Genomic DNA, 18,972 nt, shown 5'->3' with positions numbered 1-18,972 from the left:
CTCGGCTTTTGATTGGATAGATTGATAGCAGCGCAGCCATTGGCTCCCGCTGCGGTCTATCAAATCCAATGACACGGGTGCCAGGGGGGGCGGGGCCGTGTCCGGCATTCTGTCTCTATGGATGCAAAAGCCTATAATAGTGGAAATGGGGAGAAATATAAGAAAATATGGGCAAATTGGATAGAAAACGTGACAACAACCTCAGGCTAGGGGGATAGGAATTGGGATGGAACTACACCAATGGAAGAAAGGGGAAGAAAGGAGGGAAATGGAAGGAGATACAAATGTGAAGTATGTAAGGAAATGTGGATATTTGTGATTTTAATGGAAATATGAAATGTGAAATGTATATTTGTATGTTGTATATGAGAAAAAAATAATAAAGAGATTTATAAAAAAATGGATGCAAAAGCTGCATTCGGGAGTGCGCCCGCACAGTGACCGGCAGGGAGAGCGATTTTCCTAGGGGGTTTACAGATGCAGGGAGGAGCTGATAGCGCCACTGGGGGCCCCATAGAAGAGGTGGATTGAGACCAAAACAAACTGCACAGTGGATGTAAGTATGACATGTTTGTTGAAAAAAAAAAGTAGAGAGCCTGGAGTCATGTGATCACTGGAAGACACTGTTAAAACAAGTAGAAATCAACTTTTTTTTTTTTTTATAAAGCACAGGCACTAGGATACAGCTTTTTATGTAACAGAGGGGATGATATAATGATCAGTTAGTGGTTTAACAAACACTTTAAGTTTATTAAAAGTCAGCGTCTGCAAAAAATTTAACTGCTGACTTTTAATAAACAGACACTCACCTGTCCCATGGTCCACCCGAAGCATCATTGCAAGTGTGGGCACCCGGCTGTGACAGTGGCCAGGCAATCTTTTGGGACCTGTGACGTGTCCCAGGAGATTGCAGGGAGGCGGAAAGAAGGAGTCACCTAGGCGGCCGAGCGGAAGTGAGAGCTGGGTACCTGTGAAAACTAGGTACCCTCCCCCGCTTCCACCTCCCCTAAAAAAAAATGTGGCATGTAAAGGGGCAATGAGTGCTTAAAGCAGAAGTTTCACTTTTGCGTGGAACTCCGCTTTAGGATACCTTTTTATAATATGGCTTTTTTTTCTACCTAGAAATTCCCCTCCGTGTTGGCCAATGTGTCCATATACACTGGGACTTTTTTCCAAGTGTTTTTAATTATATACTCCTACAGGCAGAAAAAAAAACCCCTACCAAACTCGTGTTTATGAAAGGAGCTAGTGTCCCAAAGAGCTCAAAAGGGCATCAAAACACACAAAAACATTTGTTCCAGCTTTTTGTTTTGTTTTATACAGTGGTTAAGAAAATACTATCTAGGAGGATTTGTGAAAAAAAAACGCTTGTGCTCAAAAAAGCTTAAGAGCATGAAAGACAGCATGAATTATCAAAGATGACTATAAGTAAGTGTGACTGTTATTACATCTATTAGTCCATCTAAGACTGGCCATAGACGGTGCATATTTCTTTCTTGGAGCCACAGGTTGCAGAAAACAAATGTGCATGTTTCCCCCATCAGCTTAGACAGTGCTGACAGGAGAATCTCTCCTGCCGAGCCATTGTTGCTCCAGATGAGGGGATGGGAGCAGGCAGGGGAGGCTATCCCCACCGGGAGAAGACCATGATTATAGCTAGTGGCTAAAGCAGCCGCTTGCGATAATCACAAGTAAATCCAGCAGGCTGGTTGTACCCAAGTTGATCAACTTGGTACATTCAGCCTTCCAATTAATGGTTCGAATCTTAGTGGGTTCCTGCTGAATTGGCTGAGGTTTGAACCGTGTATGGCTGGCCGAAAAGTACTCTCTGCACAGGTTGACCATGCTGCTGTTCAAGGGTGGCTATTGCTTCTCCAAAGATACAGTGGAGGACTTGGCGTAGCCACGTTAAAAAAGGAAGTGGGTTTCTGGCCAGAACACCGGGTGAAAAAAAAAACCCATAAAAAAACAAAATCAGCTACCACATGGAAAGATTGGTATGCTGCAATATATGTATTTTTTTGTTTTTGGACTTGATACACTTTAAAAAGATGAATCTCTCAGTGTTGACTCATCTACTATCAACTATTTTACGTCAGCAAGTTTTTCATAGCCATTGTTGTGGTTATTTTTTTCTTGCTTTTCACACCTAATGTTTTAACCGCCTTCTCGAAGGTCTGAAACAAATAGTACATGATGTGCCCTTTGTCTTCCAATAATCCATCGTGTGACAATTTTTCGTGTCATTATCAGTTTGTACATGGGTTGTAAAGGCAAAAGGTTTTTTATCTTCATGCATTCTATGCATTAATATAAAAGCCTTCTGTGTGCAGCAGCCCCCCTAACATTTACCTGAGGTCCCCCTCTGTCCAACGATGTCCACAAGTATCTCAGCCGTCCAGGTTACTTTTTCCTGATTGACTGAGACACAGAAGCAGCGCCATTGGCTCCCGCTGCTGTCGGTCAGCTAGCCAATCAGGGGAGAGGGGGGGGGGGCGAGGCTGGGATGGGCTCCGTGTCTGAATAGACAAAGGGATCTGTGACTTGACTTGGGTGCCCCCATAGCAAGCTTCTTGCTGTGGGGGCACTGAACAGGAGGGATGCTGCCCTCCAGGCACTGCACTGCAGGTACTCCACTAGGCACGTGGTGCAAGGTGTTGGGCCGCAGGGTGCTTCACAGGTCCATTGTGGTGAAACCCTGTCCCTGAAGACCTATGTCTGTCAGGAGGACAAGGACTACTGCCTAGGGCTTGTCCCTAATGAATTGCCTATCTTCCTGGGGCATTGCAGAATTATAAATAGCTGTTGTGAGTAGGGGCTGTTGCTCATTAAATGGGAGCCCAGGTTTGCTGCTTTGGTCCCCTATGTGTTTGTGATCAAAGTACCGACTGCTATAATTTTATAATTTCTGTCCGGGAGGGAGGAGGAGGAGGACCTTATCTCCCTGCTGCCTTCGGTGACAGACACAGGTGGTGTTGCAGTGGAGTTCCTGTCTTGCAGTGTGTTGAGAGCAGTTCTGTCACACACCATGGCAGGTCATAGGTGCAAGGTGCGTCACCCAGGGGAATCCCCTTTTTTTTTTTTTCACCCAGGGAATGACCTTTTGCTAACAATGCATGAGGTGTCTGCAGCATTTTCCCCCAATGGTCATGACAATGTTAGTGTGGACAGTCACTGACAGCCAAAGTTGTTGCCCTTCTCAGGGGTCTCTGTAACCCTTTCTGAGATGGCCCATATTAACCACTTAAGGACCGAGCCTGTTTTTCAGACTCTGTTTAAAACAGTTTTTTTTGCTAGAAAATTACTTAGAACCCCCAAACATTATATATATATTTTTATAGAACCCTAGAGAATAAAATGTCAGTCATTGCAATACCGTTTTTGCGCAGCGGTCTTACAAGCGCACTTTTTATTAAAAAAAATAACTTTTTTTTAATTAAAAAATAAGACAACAGAAAAGTTAGCCCAATTTTTTTTATATTGTGAAAGATACGCCTAGTAAAATGATACCCAACATGTCACGCTTCAAAATTGCGCCCCCTCGTGGAATGGCCTCAAACTTTTACCCTTAAAACAATCTCCATAGGTGACGTAAAAAATTCTATAGGGGGGGCGTGGCTACCGCGCTGCTGGATGGACGCCTGAGATCGCAGCTCCTCCAGAGGACCGGGGAAATCCGCGGCTAGAGGCGGCATAGGAGATCGGGACACAGCTCTGCAGCTTGGGGAGAGGTGGCGGATACCTCCGAGATGACCAAAAAAAAAAAAGATCCCACCGGTATAAAGAGGCTCTCTCACTTCTTCCTCCCTGTGGAGCAGACGCATGGCCAAGATGGCGCCGGCGGCTGCTCGCCAGCCTCGTCCAGCATCTCATTTCGCTCCTCACAAAGCCCTGCATCTCTCGGGGCTTCTAAAGCTTCTCAGCCCAGATCGCCAGCAGCTTCAACTCTGTCCATGCAGAGCCCTGCTAAATCTAAGCCCAGGCTGTCGGCTGGCTCTTCTCCCAAAGAGGTAAGCCTTGGATGCAACTCTGCTGACACTACTAGGGAACTTTCTGACATGTTTAGTTTCTTCCCAGCCACCACTCAGCTTGTCTCTGAATCTATATTAAGACATGCTGGTGTCTCTTCGAGCATCATTACAGGCTGATATGCTGCAATGTGTCACTAACTTTAAAGCTGAAGTGCAGAAGTTGGGGGGCAGAGTGGATAAGATGGAGCACAAGATGGGTGAATTTGCTGCTTCCCATAACTCCCTGATAGATGCACACAATGAGCAGGGTGATCAATTGGAAGCCCTCAGAGCTAAAGTCGCAGATATTGAGGACCGCTCAAGGCGGAACAACCTAAAGCTTATAGGTATTCCTGAGACTGTCCTAAATACTCATCTAAATCAGTATGCCTGCGACTTGATTCGTGCGGTTTTACCATCTATTCCTGCCTCAGAAGTGGTAATTGATAGAATACACCGCTTACCGAAGCCGCCTTATCTTTCTGATGACATCCCAAAAGACGTTATAATGAGAGTGCATTTTTATCATGTCAAAGACTAGCTTATGGCTAGTTTCCGTAAGAAAACCCAGATTTCTGAGCAGTTCTCTCGTCTTCAAGTGTATGCAGACCTTTCTTAGTATACGTTGCAGAAGAGGAAATCACTCCTGCCGATTACGAAAGCTCTTATGAATCATGACATAATATACCGCTGGGGATATCCAACGAAGCTTACCGTTGCATATAACACCACTTCAGTGATGACATCATTAGATGAGGGTCTAGCTCTGCTTCGCTCTTGGGACATCCTTCCAGAGCAGGAACCTGCATCCCGTTCACCTCCATCCAAAGTTAATACCCAGGAGGATTGGCAGATGGTTTCCCACAAACGTAAGCAAAAGAGCCGTGCAACTTAATCGCCTCTGTCTATCAACCTACAATGTCTATCGTTTATCCTCCCTGGTCCGCTGGAACGTTATGCCCACGATGTTCCCTCTACAACTGTGGTGCAACACCTTTGCACTCAGATTCCAGTTGGGATCGCCCATGTTTTTATTACTTGCTGTTTTTTTTTTCAGTTTTTTCTGTTTTTGTTTTTGTTCTGGCTTTTGCAAAAGAGACTCAGAAGGTCGGCAACATATCACACCGATTACTGGCTCTGCAATAATCCTCACATATCTGCTTGGCAACTCGCTTTTGATGTATTGAGGTAACATAAGCATTTTTATTCTATTGCCCACATGGTACTTAAAGTGACTTTGTTCAATGTGCGAGGGCTCAACCATCCTGCTAAGAGAGCACCCCTCTGGAGGGAATCTCTTAAATTAGGGAGTGACTTAATTTGTGCGCAAGAAACACATTTTCTAGAATCAGCTTTGCCAGCTCTGAATCATAAACATATTTCTCACATCTTAACCACATCCGCACCACAAAAGCGGAAGGGGATCCTTATTGCAGTTAGAAACTCTGTGGCATTTTCTCTACTTGATTCCATCCGGGACCCTGCTGGCAGATTTCTGATACTTTTGTGTAATATCAATAATAGACCCTTTACAATAGTGAGTGCCTACTCTCCCAATACTCATCAGCTTTGCTTTGCAAACAAACTGTTTCGCACAGTCTCAAAACTTTGGAAAGGTCAGCTGGTGATATGCGGGGACTTTAATGTTACTGCTGATCCTCATCTGGACCTCTCTTCTAAGCCTAAACGCCTTCCTTTGGCACTTCAACCGCTACTCCACAAAGAAGATCTTTATGACGCCTGGAGGTGCCAACATGCTGAGGAACGCGACTTCACTTTCCATTCTGTGCGTCATAACTCGTACTCTAGGATCGATATGATTGTGGTGGATAAGGTGCTTCTGCAGGCTGTGTCTTCCTCCAGTATTCATGACATTACGTGGTCGGACCACGCTCCGGTTTCCATATCAATTCTGGAGGACCACACAACCAGCCCCGCATATGTTTGGAAAATTAATTCACAGATTTTTAATTCTGACCAAAATGTTTTGGATATTAGAAAATGCCTTCAAGAGTATTTTCAGTTGAACTCTGTCAGATTCTGACCCTTTTGTTTGGTGTGCTCATAAGGCCTTCATAAGGGGCATTCTTGTTCACATATTAAGAGGCAGAGGTCGTTGCAGCTCGACAGACTATTGAGAGATATACGAACCCTTGAATCTTCCAATAAAGCTAACCCTACCCATTCCTCATGCACAGGCCTATCTAAATTACGTACAGACCTGCGTCTATTGTTGATAGAGCAACATGATAAATATCTTAAAGCCCTCAAGCTAGCACACTACTCTTCTGGTAAGAAGGCAGGTAAATTCCTTGCTAATCGCTTTAAAGCGAAAAAGCTACAATCTAAAATTGTATACCTGACAGACCCACGTTCAAAACAAAAAATTATTAATCCAAAAGAAATTGTTGATACTTTTGCGTCCTACTATGGTTCCCTTTATAATTTGAAGGACAACCCTAGCACCCCACAACCTAACATCCCTGACATTCAATGATTTTTAGCCTCTTTGCAACTTCCTACTCTTACAAGTGCTCAGTTGCTCAGTTGCAAGTGCTTAACGCACCTATAACCCCCCAAGAGATCAGCAAAGCGATTCACTCTTTGCTGGTGGGGAAGTCCCCGGGGCCTTATGGCTTATCGAATGATTACTAAAAATGATTTCAAGAAATTATTGCCCCTAATCTCTCCTCTGTGTTCGCGGATGCAATGGCTTCGGCCTCCTTTTCATCAGAGATGTTACAGGCTTACATTGTGACAATACCAAAGCCAGGTAAGTATCCTACCCAGCCAGCTAACTACAGACCAATCTCATTCTTAAATACGGATCTTAAATTATATGCGAAAATTATTGCGCATAGATTGACTCCCATTCTCCCAACCCTTATTAACCCAGGTCAAACAGGTTTTGTCGCTGGACGCCAGGCGTCGGATGCAACCAGAAGAGTGTTGGGCATAATCCACCATGCTGGAGCGAGTCGGGTGCCTTCTCTGCTCGGATGTGGAGAAGGCATTCAAGTGTATTCATTGGCAATAGATGACCCATACTCTTCAGAAATTTGGATTCGCTGGGTCTATTTTATCCGCTATACTGGCATTGTATACCACGCCTTCTGCAAAAGTATACACTTCCAATATTCTGTCTCGCCCCTTCACAATTTCGAATGGAACCAGACAGGGCTGTCTTTTTGTCCCCGTCCATTTTTAATTTGTTAATCGAACCCTTAGCAGAAGCAATAAGAATGTTGCCACAAATTACTGGCTTCAAATTTCAGAATGGCTCCCATGTTATTAATCTGTTCGCAGATGATATAATCATTTTTCTAACAAACCCGGATACCTCCTTAGCGGCAGCTCATGATATTCCTACGACTTTTAGCACTTTGTCTTATTATAAAGTTAACTACACCAAGTCCCTGGTGCTGGATCTCGGAGTAGATCCTATTCTTTGAAAGAAACTTCAAACTTCATACTCATATACATGGAGTACTGATGGGATTCCTTATCTGGGTATTCGTTTGGTATCAGATGTTACACGTTTGGCAGATATTAATTACTCCCCTCTTATTGACAAACTAGCAAATGATGCAAAGAAAATTTCCAATTGTGAACTCTCTTGGACGGGCCGTCTCGCCACTTTTAAAATGTTCATGCTGCCCCAAATTTTGTATCTCTTTAGATCACTTCCTATGCCTATTAAAAGAACACATCTGATAGCGCTTATTTCAATTTTGAAAAATTTTGTATGGCAAAAAATGAAGCCCCGATGTTCACATGCCCAGCTTTTAAAACATAGATACGCTGGAGGAATGGGAATGATCGATTTGTGTGATTTTATATTGGGTAGCTTATGTTATGCTATAATACATGTTACTGTCTTTTTCCTTTTCTTTAATAAAAAAAAATGAAACAAAAAAAAAATTCTATAGGTTGCATCTTTTAAGTTACAGAGGAGGTCTAGGGCTAGAATTATTGCTCTCGCTCTAACGATTACGGGACGGGGTGCTTAAGAAAACAATTTTTTTTTTTTTTTTTACTTGATTTTGTTTATTTAATTTTTTTTAAATGGGTCACTTTTATTCCTATTACAAGGAATGTAAACATCCCTTGTAATAGAAAAAAGCATGACAGGTCCTCTTAAATATGAGATCTGGGGTCAAAAAAATCTCAGATCTCATATTTAGACTAAAATGCAATAATAAAAAAAAAGTCATTTAAAAAAATAACCACAAAAAAATGTGCCTTTAAAAGGCATGGGTGGACGTGACGTTTTGATGCCCTGCTATGCTATGGAGACGGATGGGGGGCATCTTGCCCTCACTCATATCCATGGCAAGCACCAAGAAGGCCCCTCTCCCGCTGCCGATAACAGTGATTTTGTGGCGAATCTGCAGCGGAGACCACCATTATCGTTTACAGGACCGGCCACAGAAAATATGGATATCTCGGTTGTGGCAGCACCTGCACCTGTATATGTACGTGAGCCGGTCCTTAAAGGAGTTGTAAAGGAAAACATTTTTTTTGCTGAAATGACTGTTTACAGGGTATAGAGACATAATAGTTAACTGATTCCTTTTAAAAATGATTAAAAATAGATAAAAATCAATCATATAATGTACCTGCAGTTTCAGTTTTGTTTTTGCATGTTTCCTGCTTCTCTGCTGCACAGAGCCAATACAGAGCAGTGATGGTTTGGAAAATGAAAATAATTGGTGTTGAGGGGTTTTAGACACACAGTAATCACACCTCCTTGATTAGTGACCACAGAGAGAAAGATCCCACGACTTTTTTTATCAGGAAACAGACAACCAGGAAGTGTTTAGAACAGAGAAGGATTAGAGCAAAAACGAACAATGAGGACATGAAACCAGGACTGCAGTAAGGTAAAGGAAGCTATTTAGCTAAACAAATAATTTCCTTTAGTGACCCTTTAAGTGGTTAAATACCATGGCAAAATATGTGAAAAACAATAATAAAGCAGCGCAACTAGTTTATCACCAAAAAAATGCAGAAATAAAATCAAACAAAATCAATGTTATGTATGAAACGACGGATACCGTCTATAATGCAAAAATGCCCCAATCCAAACACTTTGGTGTCATCCCAGTGACCCCAGTCTCTGCACTCCATGTGCAAACACATCCTTCCTTTGCATCTGTCGTCGCTAAACTACTTCTACGGGCAAAATCCCCAAATTCTCAACCACTTGTGCTTTGTTGGTGTGCTTTCACCCTTTAACCCCCTATGAGGTCAAATACAGCTTAAGTGAAGCCAACCCATTTCACAATGCTCCTCAGCAGTGTCTCCAGCTCTAACTTCCACTAGAGATATAATGGCTGAAAAACAGAAAAAAAAAATGCTTTATAGTGCTCACTGTTGACATTCTTTAATAAAACCATGGTTAACTACTTAAAGACCGCCGCATGTACATATACGTCCACAGAATGGCACTCACAGGCAGATGGGCGTACCCGTACGTCCCTGCCTAGACGTGGGTCAGGGGTACGATCGGCACCCCCCCCCCCCGGTACATGCGGCGGTCGGAAATCATCTGGGAGCGATCCAGGATGAGGGGGCGGCTATTCGTTTCTAGCCACCCCCTCGCGATCGCTCCCCAGAGCTGAAGAACGGGGAGAGCCGTATGTAAACACGGCTTCCCCGTGCTTCACTGTGGCGGCTGCATCGAATGTGTCATCCCTTTTATAGGGAGACACAATCTATGACGTCAGACCTACAGCCACACCCCCCCTACAGTTGTAAACGCACACTAGGTGAAACATAACTCCTTCAGCGCCCCCTGTGGTTAACTCCCAAACTGCAACTGTCATTTCCACAATAAACAATGCAATTTAGATGCATTTTTTGCTGTGAAAATGACTGGTCCCAAAATGTGTCAAAATTGTCCGAAGTGTCCGCCATAATGTCGCAGTCACAAAAAAAAAAAACGCTGATCGCCGCCATTAGTAGTTAAAAATTTTTTTTTTATAAAAATGCAATAAAACTATCCACTATTTTGTAAACGCTATAAATTTTGCGCAAACCAACCGATAAACACTTGTTGCGATTTTTTTTTTTTTACCAAAAATATGTAGAAGAATACGTATCAACCAAAACAGAGGGAAAACAAATGTTTTATATATTTTTGGGGGATATTTATTATAGAAAAATTAAAAATATTGCATTTTTTTCAAAACTGTCGCTCTATTTTTGTTTATAGCGCAAAAAATAAAAACCGCAGAGGTGATCAAATACCACCAAAAGAAAGCTCTATTTGTGGGGAAAAAAAGACGTCAATTTTGTTTGGAAGCCACGTCGCACGACCGCGCAATTGTCTGTTAAAGCGACGCAGTGCCGAATCGCAAAACCTGGCCTGGGCCTTTAGCTGCATTTTGGTCCGGGGCTTAAGTGGTTAAAAGAACAGTCAGCATATGCACAAGTTGTTTTGCAAGCTGCCTGTCACACCACTCCCTGTGTACATAAAGCCAGTGGTACTCGGCAATGCTTGGCCAATCTGTTATGCATGATGACATCACTGGACCCACCCCCATCTGTGTTGTGTCCCAATTGGACTAAGTCAGAGAGGGGAGAGCGCTGCACAGTGCCTTGAAAAAGTGTTCAAATTTTACACATTTTGTCATGTTGCAACCAAAAACGTAAATGTATTTTATTGGGATTTTGTGTGACAGACCAACACAAAGTGGCACATAATTGTGAAGTAGAAAAATGATTTTCAAAATTATTTACAAATATCTGAAAAGTGTGGCATGCGTTTGTATTGATCCCCCTGAGTCAATACTTTTGTAGAACCACCTTTCACTGTAATTACAGCTGCAAGTCTTTTTGGGGATGACTCTACCAGCTTTGCACATCTAGAGAGTGAAATGTTTGCCTGTTCTTTTGTAAAATAGTTCAAGCTCTGTCAGATTGGATGGAAAGCGTCTGAACAGCAATTTTCACGTGTTGCCACATTATCTCAATTGGATTTAGGTCTGCATTTTGACTGGGCCATTCTAACAAATAATTATGCTTTGATCTAAACAGTGGTCATTAACCCTGTCTTCTGGCCCATTAACAGGCCAGGTTTTATGTATTACCTTGGAGAGATGCAGACTAGAATACTTCAATCACTGAGCAGCAATTGATATCACCTGTGATGTGATATATTTTAGTTATCTTGCAAACCTGGCCTGTTAGTGGGCCCTGAGGACAGGGTTGATGACCACTGATCTAAACCATTTCATTGTAGCTCTGGCTTTGTTTAGGGCCGTTGTCCTGCTGAAAGGCGAACTTCCGCTCCAGTCTCAAGTCTTTTGAAGAACCGAACGGGTTTTCTTCTAATGCCGCGTAAACACGGTCAACATTTCCGACATCAAATGTTCGATGTAAGCTTGTGATCAAAAAATCCGACGTGTGTATGCTCCATCGGACATTTGCTGTCGGAATTTATGTCAAATGTTTGAGAGCTTGTTCTCAAATTGTCTGACAACAAAAGTTCTTGTCAGAAATTAGCCAATTCCGACGCACAAAAATCCATGCATGCTCGTAATCGAGCATGCCTAATGACGATATACGCCGGCAGAATGGCACCGCTGGGCACAATCACGTACCTGTACGTGGTTGTATAAAGCCCAGCGGTGGGTCGCGGGCGCGAGTTCCGTGGTCCCGATCGCTGCTAGAGTCCGGCGATTGGTCCCCGGAGCTAAAGAACGGGGGGAGCCGTATGTAAACACGGCTTCCCCGTTCTTCACTGTGGCTCTGTCATAGATTGTGCGTCCCTAATATAGGGAACACACAATCAATGACGTCAGACCTACAGCCACACCCCCCTACAGTTGTAAACACACACTAGGTGACACATAACCCCGTCAGCGCCCCCTTGTGGTTAACTCCCAAACTGCAACTGTAATTTTCACAATAAACCATGCATTTTAAATGCATTTTTGCTGTGAAAATGACAATGGTCCCAAAAATGTGTCAAAATTGTCCGAAGTGTCCGCCATAATGTCTACAAAAATATGTAGAAGAATACGTATCGGCCTAAACTGAGGAAAAAAATTAATTATATATGTTTTTGGGGGATATTTCTTATAGCAAAAAGTAAAAAATATTGCATTTTTTTCAAAATTGTCGAATATTTTTGTTTATAGCGCAAAAAACAAAGACCGCAGAGGTGATCAAATACCACCAAAAGAAAGCTCTATTTGTGGGAAAAAAAGGACGCCAATTTTGTTTGGGAGCCACGTCGCACGACCACGCAATTGTCAGTTAAAGCGACGCAGTGCCAAATTGCAAAAAGGGGTCTGTTTTTTTACCTGCATTTTGGTCCGGGTCTTAAGTGGTTAAACTTAATTTTTCTCAGCTCGTCGTACGTGTTGTACGTCACCACGTTCTTGATGTTCAGAATTTCCGACAACATTTGTGTGACCATGTGTATGCAAGACAAGTTTGAGCCAACATCCGTCCGAAAAAAATCCACGGTTTTGTTGTTGGAATATTTGATCGTGTGTACAAGGCATAAGATTGCCCTGTATTTTGGCTCCTTCCATCTTCCCATCAACACTGACCAGCTTCCCTGTCCCTGCTGAAGAAAAGCATCCCCGCAACATGATGATGATGATGCTGCCACCACCATGTTTTACCACCATGTTTCACTGTGGCAATGATGTGTTCAGGGTGATGTGCAGTATTAGTTTTCCGCCACACATAGCATTTTGCTTTTAGGCCAAAAAGTTCAAATTTGGTCTTATCTGACCAGAGCACCTTCTTTCACGTTTTGCTGTGTCCCCCACATGGCTTCTTGAAAACGGGACTACTTATGGCTTTCTTTCAACAAAGGCTTGCTTGCCACTCTTTCATAAAGGCAAGATTTGTGGCGTGTACGACTAATGGTTGTCCTGTGGACAGATTCTCCCACCTGAGCTGTGGATCTTTGCTGTGCCTCCAGAGTTCCATTGCCCTCTTGGCCTCTTTCAGATGATGGATTGAACAGTGCTCTGTGAGATGTTCAACTCCTCCACAACTTCATCCCTGACCTGTCTGGTGTATTCCTTGGCCTTCATGATGCTGTTTGTTCACTAAGGTTCTTTAACAAAGCTGAGGGTTTCGCAGGACCGCTGTATTTATACTGAGATTAAATGACACACAGGTGGACTCTTATTTACTAATTAGGTGACTTCTGAAGGCAATTTGGTTCCACTAGATTTTAGTTAGGGGTATCCAAATAAAGGGGGCTGAATACAAAAGCATGCCACACTTTTCAGATATTTATTTGTAAAAAAATATGGAAAACGATTTATCACTTCCCTTCCACTTCACAATTATGTGCCAATTTGTGTTGGTCTATCACATAAAATCCTAATCGAATACATTAGTTTTCGTTGTAACATGACAAAATGTGGCAAATTTCAAGGGGTATGAATACTTTTTGAAGGCACTGTATTTGTGCTAGGTGATGGGCAGCACAAGGATATTGTGCTTTAATTCAGTAATTTTCATTGCAACAAACAGGCTTCTGGTGGACTGCAGTGGGCCCTCCCAGATTTTTTGGATTTTGTGATGCAAAGTCGGTTACCATTCTGCTTGGGGATTCTATTAGGGGGAACAGCAGCTATTTCTTAGTATTATACTAGGTGCAGGATTATATATACATTTTTACCATTCTGCTTCTTGGCCTCTGGAGTTGATGACTTGGCTATTGAGGCCCAAGTGCCCCGAATACAGTATAAGAGACTACCTGATATCTCTGCTTTCCAAAAGGCTAGGATGTCAACTTCTCTTACTTTCCAGGTGCAATTGTAGAGTTTATTTCAAATGGCGCAACATTAGTAATGTCTAACTCAGAAAGTACTTTGTGGGACAATACCTCTAACCTGGTCTTGATCAATATCTTGCCTTGAATACAAGCAAGGGTCAAATCTCAGCCTTAACAATTCTTTTTCAGAGATCACTGGCTTCCACTCCCCTGTGAAGGCTTTGTTCAGGGTGTTGCTTACTCCCCGTATGCTCCTCCATTACTCCATGGGATCTCAATTACCTGGCTTGGTCAGCTGTTACTCAGGTGCAATACTGCTATCTGGTCTTTTGTTCACATGTTAAGTTTTACCAGGGGGACTCTTAGGTGTCAGTCTCGGTTGTAATGTTCTTCAGATGGCACTGTAGGCTTCCTTGTGCTGCTCTTGTTAACCACGTCTTGGTTTGTTCCTTGTGAGCCTGTTAGATTTTCGTTTGCTACTGTCCTATCCTCAGTTGGACTAGTTTTGCATACCCCAGTGTTTCAGAATACAAATCCTATAATGTATGATTAAGAAAATGTATATTTTTGTCTTGCCCGTAAAAAAAATTTTTTTTGGACAATAATACAGGACATAGGTCCTTCCCCTCTATTCTTATGATCCACTTCTAGTGTCTGAATGACCTATGCAATATCATCTCCATTAAAAACAGAGGATATATGGTGAGGCGATACTTCTCCTTGGTATGTGGGGGGGGGGGGAGTGGGATGTCATGAAAGTTTCTTTTAGGCTGGGTTCACACTGCAGCATGGAGCGTCTCACAGCCAGGTCGGGTGCATTCCCGTTCAACGTTTCAGGTCCAATTTCAGCCCAAATTTTTGGGCGCACTGGACTCGTGTCAATTGGACAGGGGAGCTGTTTCAGAGATGTGTGAACTGGCTCCATAGAGAGGCGGTCAGTCTCCTGACATGTGAATTGGATGCTGGGAAACCCACATCCAATTGGCATTAGTGTGAACCCAGCCTTAATGTTTATACAGGTGAAAAAATAAATACAAAAAAATATTTTATAATATTGTAGGCATTCATAAACACTGAAGAAAAAGTTAATGCCAAGTATACTTTCAAATGGTAAAATGTACATGGTTTAAACTGTATCCTTCTTTTTTAGGGGATTAATGTTTTTCACAACATATAGGTTTTCTGTACATTGTGTCCATAAACTTGTACACAACAACAAGCTTTAATGGTTTTCTTTCCCTCCCTTCGCAGAACCATTGTGCCATGGAAAGTATTTAGACAGTGCCTTCATGAAGTACATCAGATCACATCAGGCTTAGAAGCAATGGCTTTAAAATCGACAATTGATTTGACATGCAATGATTACATTTCAGTATTTGAATTTGATATTTTTACAAGACTTTTTCAGGTATGGTGTGTTCTTTGTACACTATCTTGTCACTGTGATCTTAAACATCTGTGTATAAATGTAAAAATTCTTAGGAAATTACTTGCATGTTTTAATTATGTTCGCTCTTAATCAATATTGTTTAACACTTGTAAAGCAGTCTTTATTAAACTCGAGGACTAAATTAACATTTCTACCTTACAAGCAATTGCAATAATTTAAAGTAAAATCAAATTGATATTAATTGCGATGGCTAATCGGCTTCGAATGAGGCAGGCAGAAGGGAAGCAAACAACTTAAAACACTAACAAATACTGTTGCCTTAAATAATAATTCCAGGTATTGGCATATTATACCTGGTTGGACCAATGTAACTATGTATATGACATACCTGTCCACTGCCACTGGAAATCACTGCAGTAGCGATGTCTACTTCACTGATCTCTACTTACTTCCACGTCTCACACTGAGCAGCTGCTCTTCTGCATTGTGAGCACAGGAAGTTGGCCATTTGGCACAGGTGGCATTCGGTGAATGCTTTGCGTTTTCTAAATGTATTCAGGTGGGGGTGGTGACTGCTCTGTACCTGTGCCTCTTCCAATCGGAGACTGCTTTGCATTTAGAAAATGCAAAGCATTCTCTAAATGACGCCTGTGCCAAGCTGCCGATCTCCTATATTCACAATGTATCAGGCCTGCCGCTCAGCACTGCACCTGTGGAAGCAAGTGAAGATGACTGGATGTAGTGGTATCAACTTCAGCGATTTCCAGCTTATATTGGATTGGCCAGGTAGATCATGCATAGTTAATTTGGTCCAAGTTGAACCAATGCAACTATGGATAACATGTCGATGCCTGGAATTATTCTTCAAAACAGAAGTACTCACTTCCAACATAAATCTGGTTTATACCTTATTTTATTCTAGCAGCCAAATGCCTTAAAAATAATTTGTATGCCCCTGTGGCCAACTGTGTGCATCCAGAACTGCTGGGGGGTCTAGCACTGATGCAGCTTTAATTTAGAGATTAATTTCCATCTACATACAGCAGTTTCAGGTTTGTCAAGCCTTGTTGGTCCAAGCTATTGGTTCTCGCAGCTCACTTAACATGAGGTAAGCCTAAAAGAACCAAAGTAGGTTTTCACTTTCAACATAAATCCCAGAAAACAAGTTTTTTTTTTCTCATTTTAGCATAGCGGACAGAACCGTATGAATTTATTACTTTATGCCACTGGCCAATTATGTATAAACAAGAAGACTAGTTGTGCCATATACCAATTGGTTCTGGGTACCAAGTTTGCCACCCACTATGCCAAGATGAGGAGTGAACTCCTTGTTGTTCATTGGAGTGAAAGTGTAAATACACTGAGAGGAATATAATAAAAGTGGAGCATCAAGAATGTGGAGCAGTTGTGTATGACAACCAGTCGACCTCTAGCTTTCATTTGCAAAGCTTAAAGTAGTTGTAAACCTCAGATGTGAAATATTAGCAAAGCTTATCCTTCTATAGTGTTTGTCACAATCCAGAGTACTAAGTGTATTTTCTCTCTGATGCTTCTCTCCTCGGCTAGAAGCAAGAGTCACTTTTGTCCTGACACCAAGAGAAAAATGGTCACTGGGGAGGACACAGTCAGTGTTTGACAGCCTCAGCTCTGTTCCTCTGTGCTATATGAAGTATATGAAGGGTGTGTGTCCCTTTCCTTCCAATCGGCTCTCAGAACTCTGTTCACTGATGTAACTTCAGCTTTCCACCCCCTGTTTTTTGACCCCCCACTTGAGTTGAGAGATCCTGTATAAATTCTGCACTTTGGATGTAGGGGAAAGTTGGCTGTACCTAGAAATATACAACTTATGTAGGATGATTTTGTTTCATCTCTGTGTATCATCTGAGGTCAGTCACTTCACTGGATATACAGTATGTAAGGGTTTACAACTACTTTATCCGAACAAATGGAAGCTGGAAGCTAACTGGCAGCTATGCAGAGCTGCTCTTGACTGTCTGCTTCAGTTTTAGTAAATCCCCCCCCCCCCCCCATTGAGTTTTTGGAAGACTTTTTTTTTTTTGTGGAATTCATGCAGACAGATTTTACAGGATAGTCTTGTGCACGCTCTGAAAGTTTTGCAGCCTTCACCAAATTCATGTACCTGTTTAGAACTTTTACTTGAACACATTAGAAATTTTAGTGAAATCTCTCAGCAGGGTCTACCGCACAGAGAACTACCGTTTTTTTTTTTTTATTTGAATGCACTGAATTTGGAGCACGAGTCAGAACCAAAAGTGTTTTGTAGATGTTTCATGAATTTGGCATAAAACATTAACAAGAGAGATTAATACCAGAAGAAAAATGGTAAAGCAGCTTAATTGAATTCCCCCCCATTGTTTGAAATATTCAAATCAAATCCATCTAAATACTTTGGTTTTAGTTTTTCCTTGATTGATTATTTTCATGATACCTTGGAACAATTCCCAGGTTCAATGACATGGGCAGCAGAAGCTGCTCTTCTTTTCTACCTGTAATATATGAGCAGCCAATAAAACATTATTACATACTGTATAATTTACAGTAGAGTGTCTAGTGCTTAAAATACAAACTCCATTTCATTTTTATAACGCTATATATATATTTGTTCAGATAGAATAATTATGGTAAAAACTAGGGATGCACCGAAATGGAAATTTCAGAAACAAAATCGAAATAAAAAAAAAATTCAGTCCGAAACCGAAAATGACACAATAAAGTTGCACTGGTCAAATATAGTCAAAAAATATAGTCCATTATAGACTTTTGTGGGGACATGATCAAATTTCTTTTAGGCAGAGTATGACACAGATTCATTGGTATTGAGGCTAATTTATGACAGGGTTTTACTTTTAAAGCACAGCTTCAACCAAAACTGGTTGCCTGTGGAAGCCCCGAAAAGCTTTAGTAGGGCTCTCTATATTCCCATGGAGAATGCAGAGCACACCATTAGCAGGTTATTGGGCATAAAACGTTGCCCCATATAGAATTAGTTTTGCATAGGACTCCAACTGTAAAGAGCTAGGTATAAAATAAGAATTGCATTTTTAAATATTGGTAGATAGGAAATTGTATATAATCAATGTTTATGTATTTACTCATGTACAGTGTGTATATGATCCTACGATATGTATGGAACATTGGAGGGAGAAGAGAGCTTCATGTTTTATTAGAACCATTTTGTACTAGAGACCATAACAATACACCTGCTCTATTCTTGCTTTTTGTCATAAAGTAAAACACTCATCTTATCATGAACTGAAAAAATTAAATAAAATAAAGTCTGGGACTGCTGGTCTGTGACAGTCGGTCACAGACCTTACCTTAACTGCTGCTGGCGTTTGTGATTTCTGCCGTCGGGTGATGAGCAAGCTGCTCGGAGTCACGCGGGGTTCGATGGGGCCCAGCCCCCACAGAACGCGGACTTCACTGTTGACTGTCCTGAGGGGAGCTGCATGGACAGCCGATGGTCGGACTCGCACCCGCCAGTGACTGGCTGCGACGTCACGACGCCGACGCTGGCAGTGGCAGAGCAGGGGAAACAGGAAATGAGCCGTACGGATGGTAATTAAGTCCGGCTCTGAGGTGGGTCATTATCAGGCAGTATTTCTGTTGTTTCGGCATTACCCCAAAAACACGATTTTCGGACGATTTTGTATCGGCACCGATATATCAGTGCACCCCTAGTAAAAATCTCTTATCGCTGTCTGGTTCCTGACAATGGGTTGTCGCAGGGATAGCTAGCGAGGAGAAATCTGCAATGTGGATGCAAACTGCAGCAAAACATTTTTGGTGACGTGGAAGAG

The 18,972-nt window shown here is 42.1% G+C and overlaps 1 protein-coding gene across 4 annotated transcripts in view; it reads left to right on the top strand.

The window, feature by feature from the left end:
• CBLB (Cbl proto-oncogene B) overlaps window positions 1-18,972 on the top strand; it is a 241,730-nt gene that overhangs the window by 95,236 nt on the left and 127,522 nt on the right. For 3 of the 4 annotated variants that reach the window (XM_040336632.1, XM_040336633.1, XM_040336631.1), the window contains exon 4: window positions 15,013-15,169. In XM_040336632.1, coding sequence (XP_040192566.1) covers window positions 15,013-15,169 — 157 coding nt within the window. Of the gene's footprint in view, window positions 1-1,342; window positions 1,429-15,012; window positions 15,170-18,972 lie in introns of those variants that run through there. The other variant, XM_040336634.1, reaches the window with a different exon arrangement.

Source organism: Rana temporaria, chromosome 2 (assembly GCF_905171775.1).
Source record: "Rana temporaria chromosome 2, aRanTem1.1, whole genome shotgun sequence".
In the NCBI taxonomy this organism is placed as follows: Eukaryota; Metazoa; Chordata; class Amphibia; order Anura; family Ranidae; genus Rana; species Rana temporaria.
Note: the sequence above shows the minus strand (reverse complement) of the source record. Positions and strands in the feature narration are given on the sequence as shown.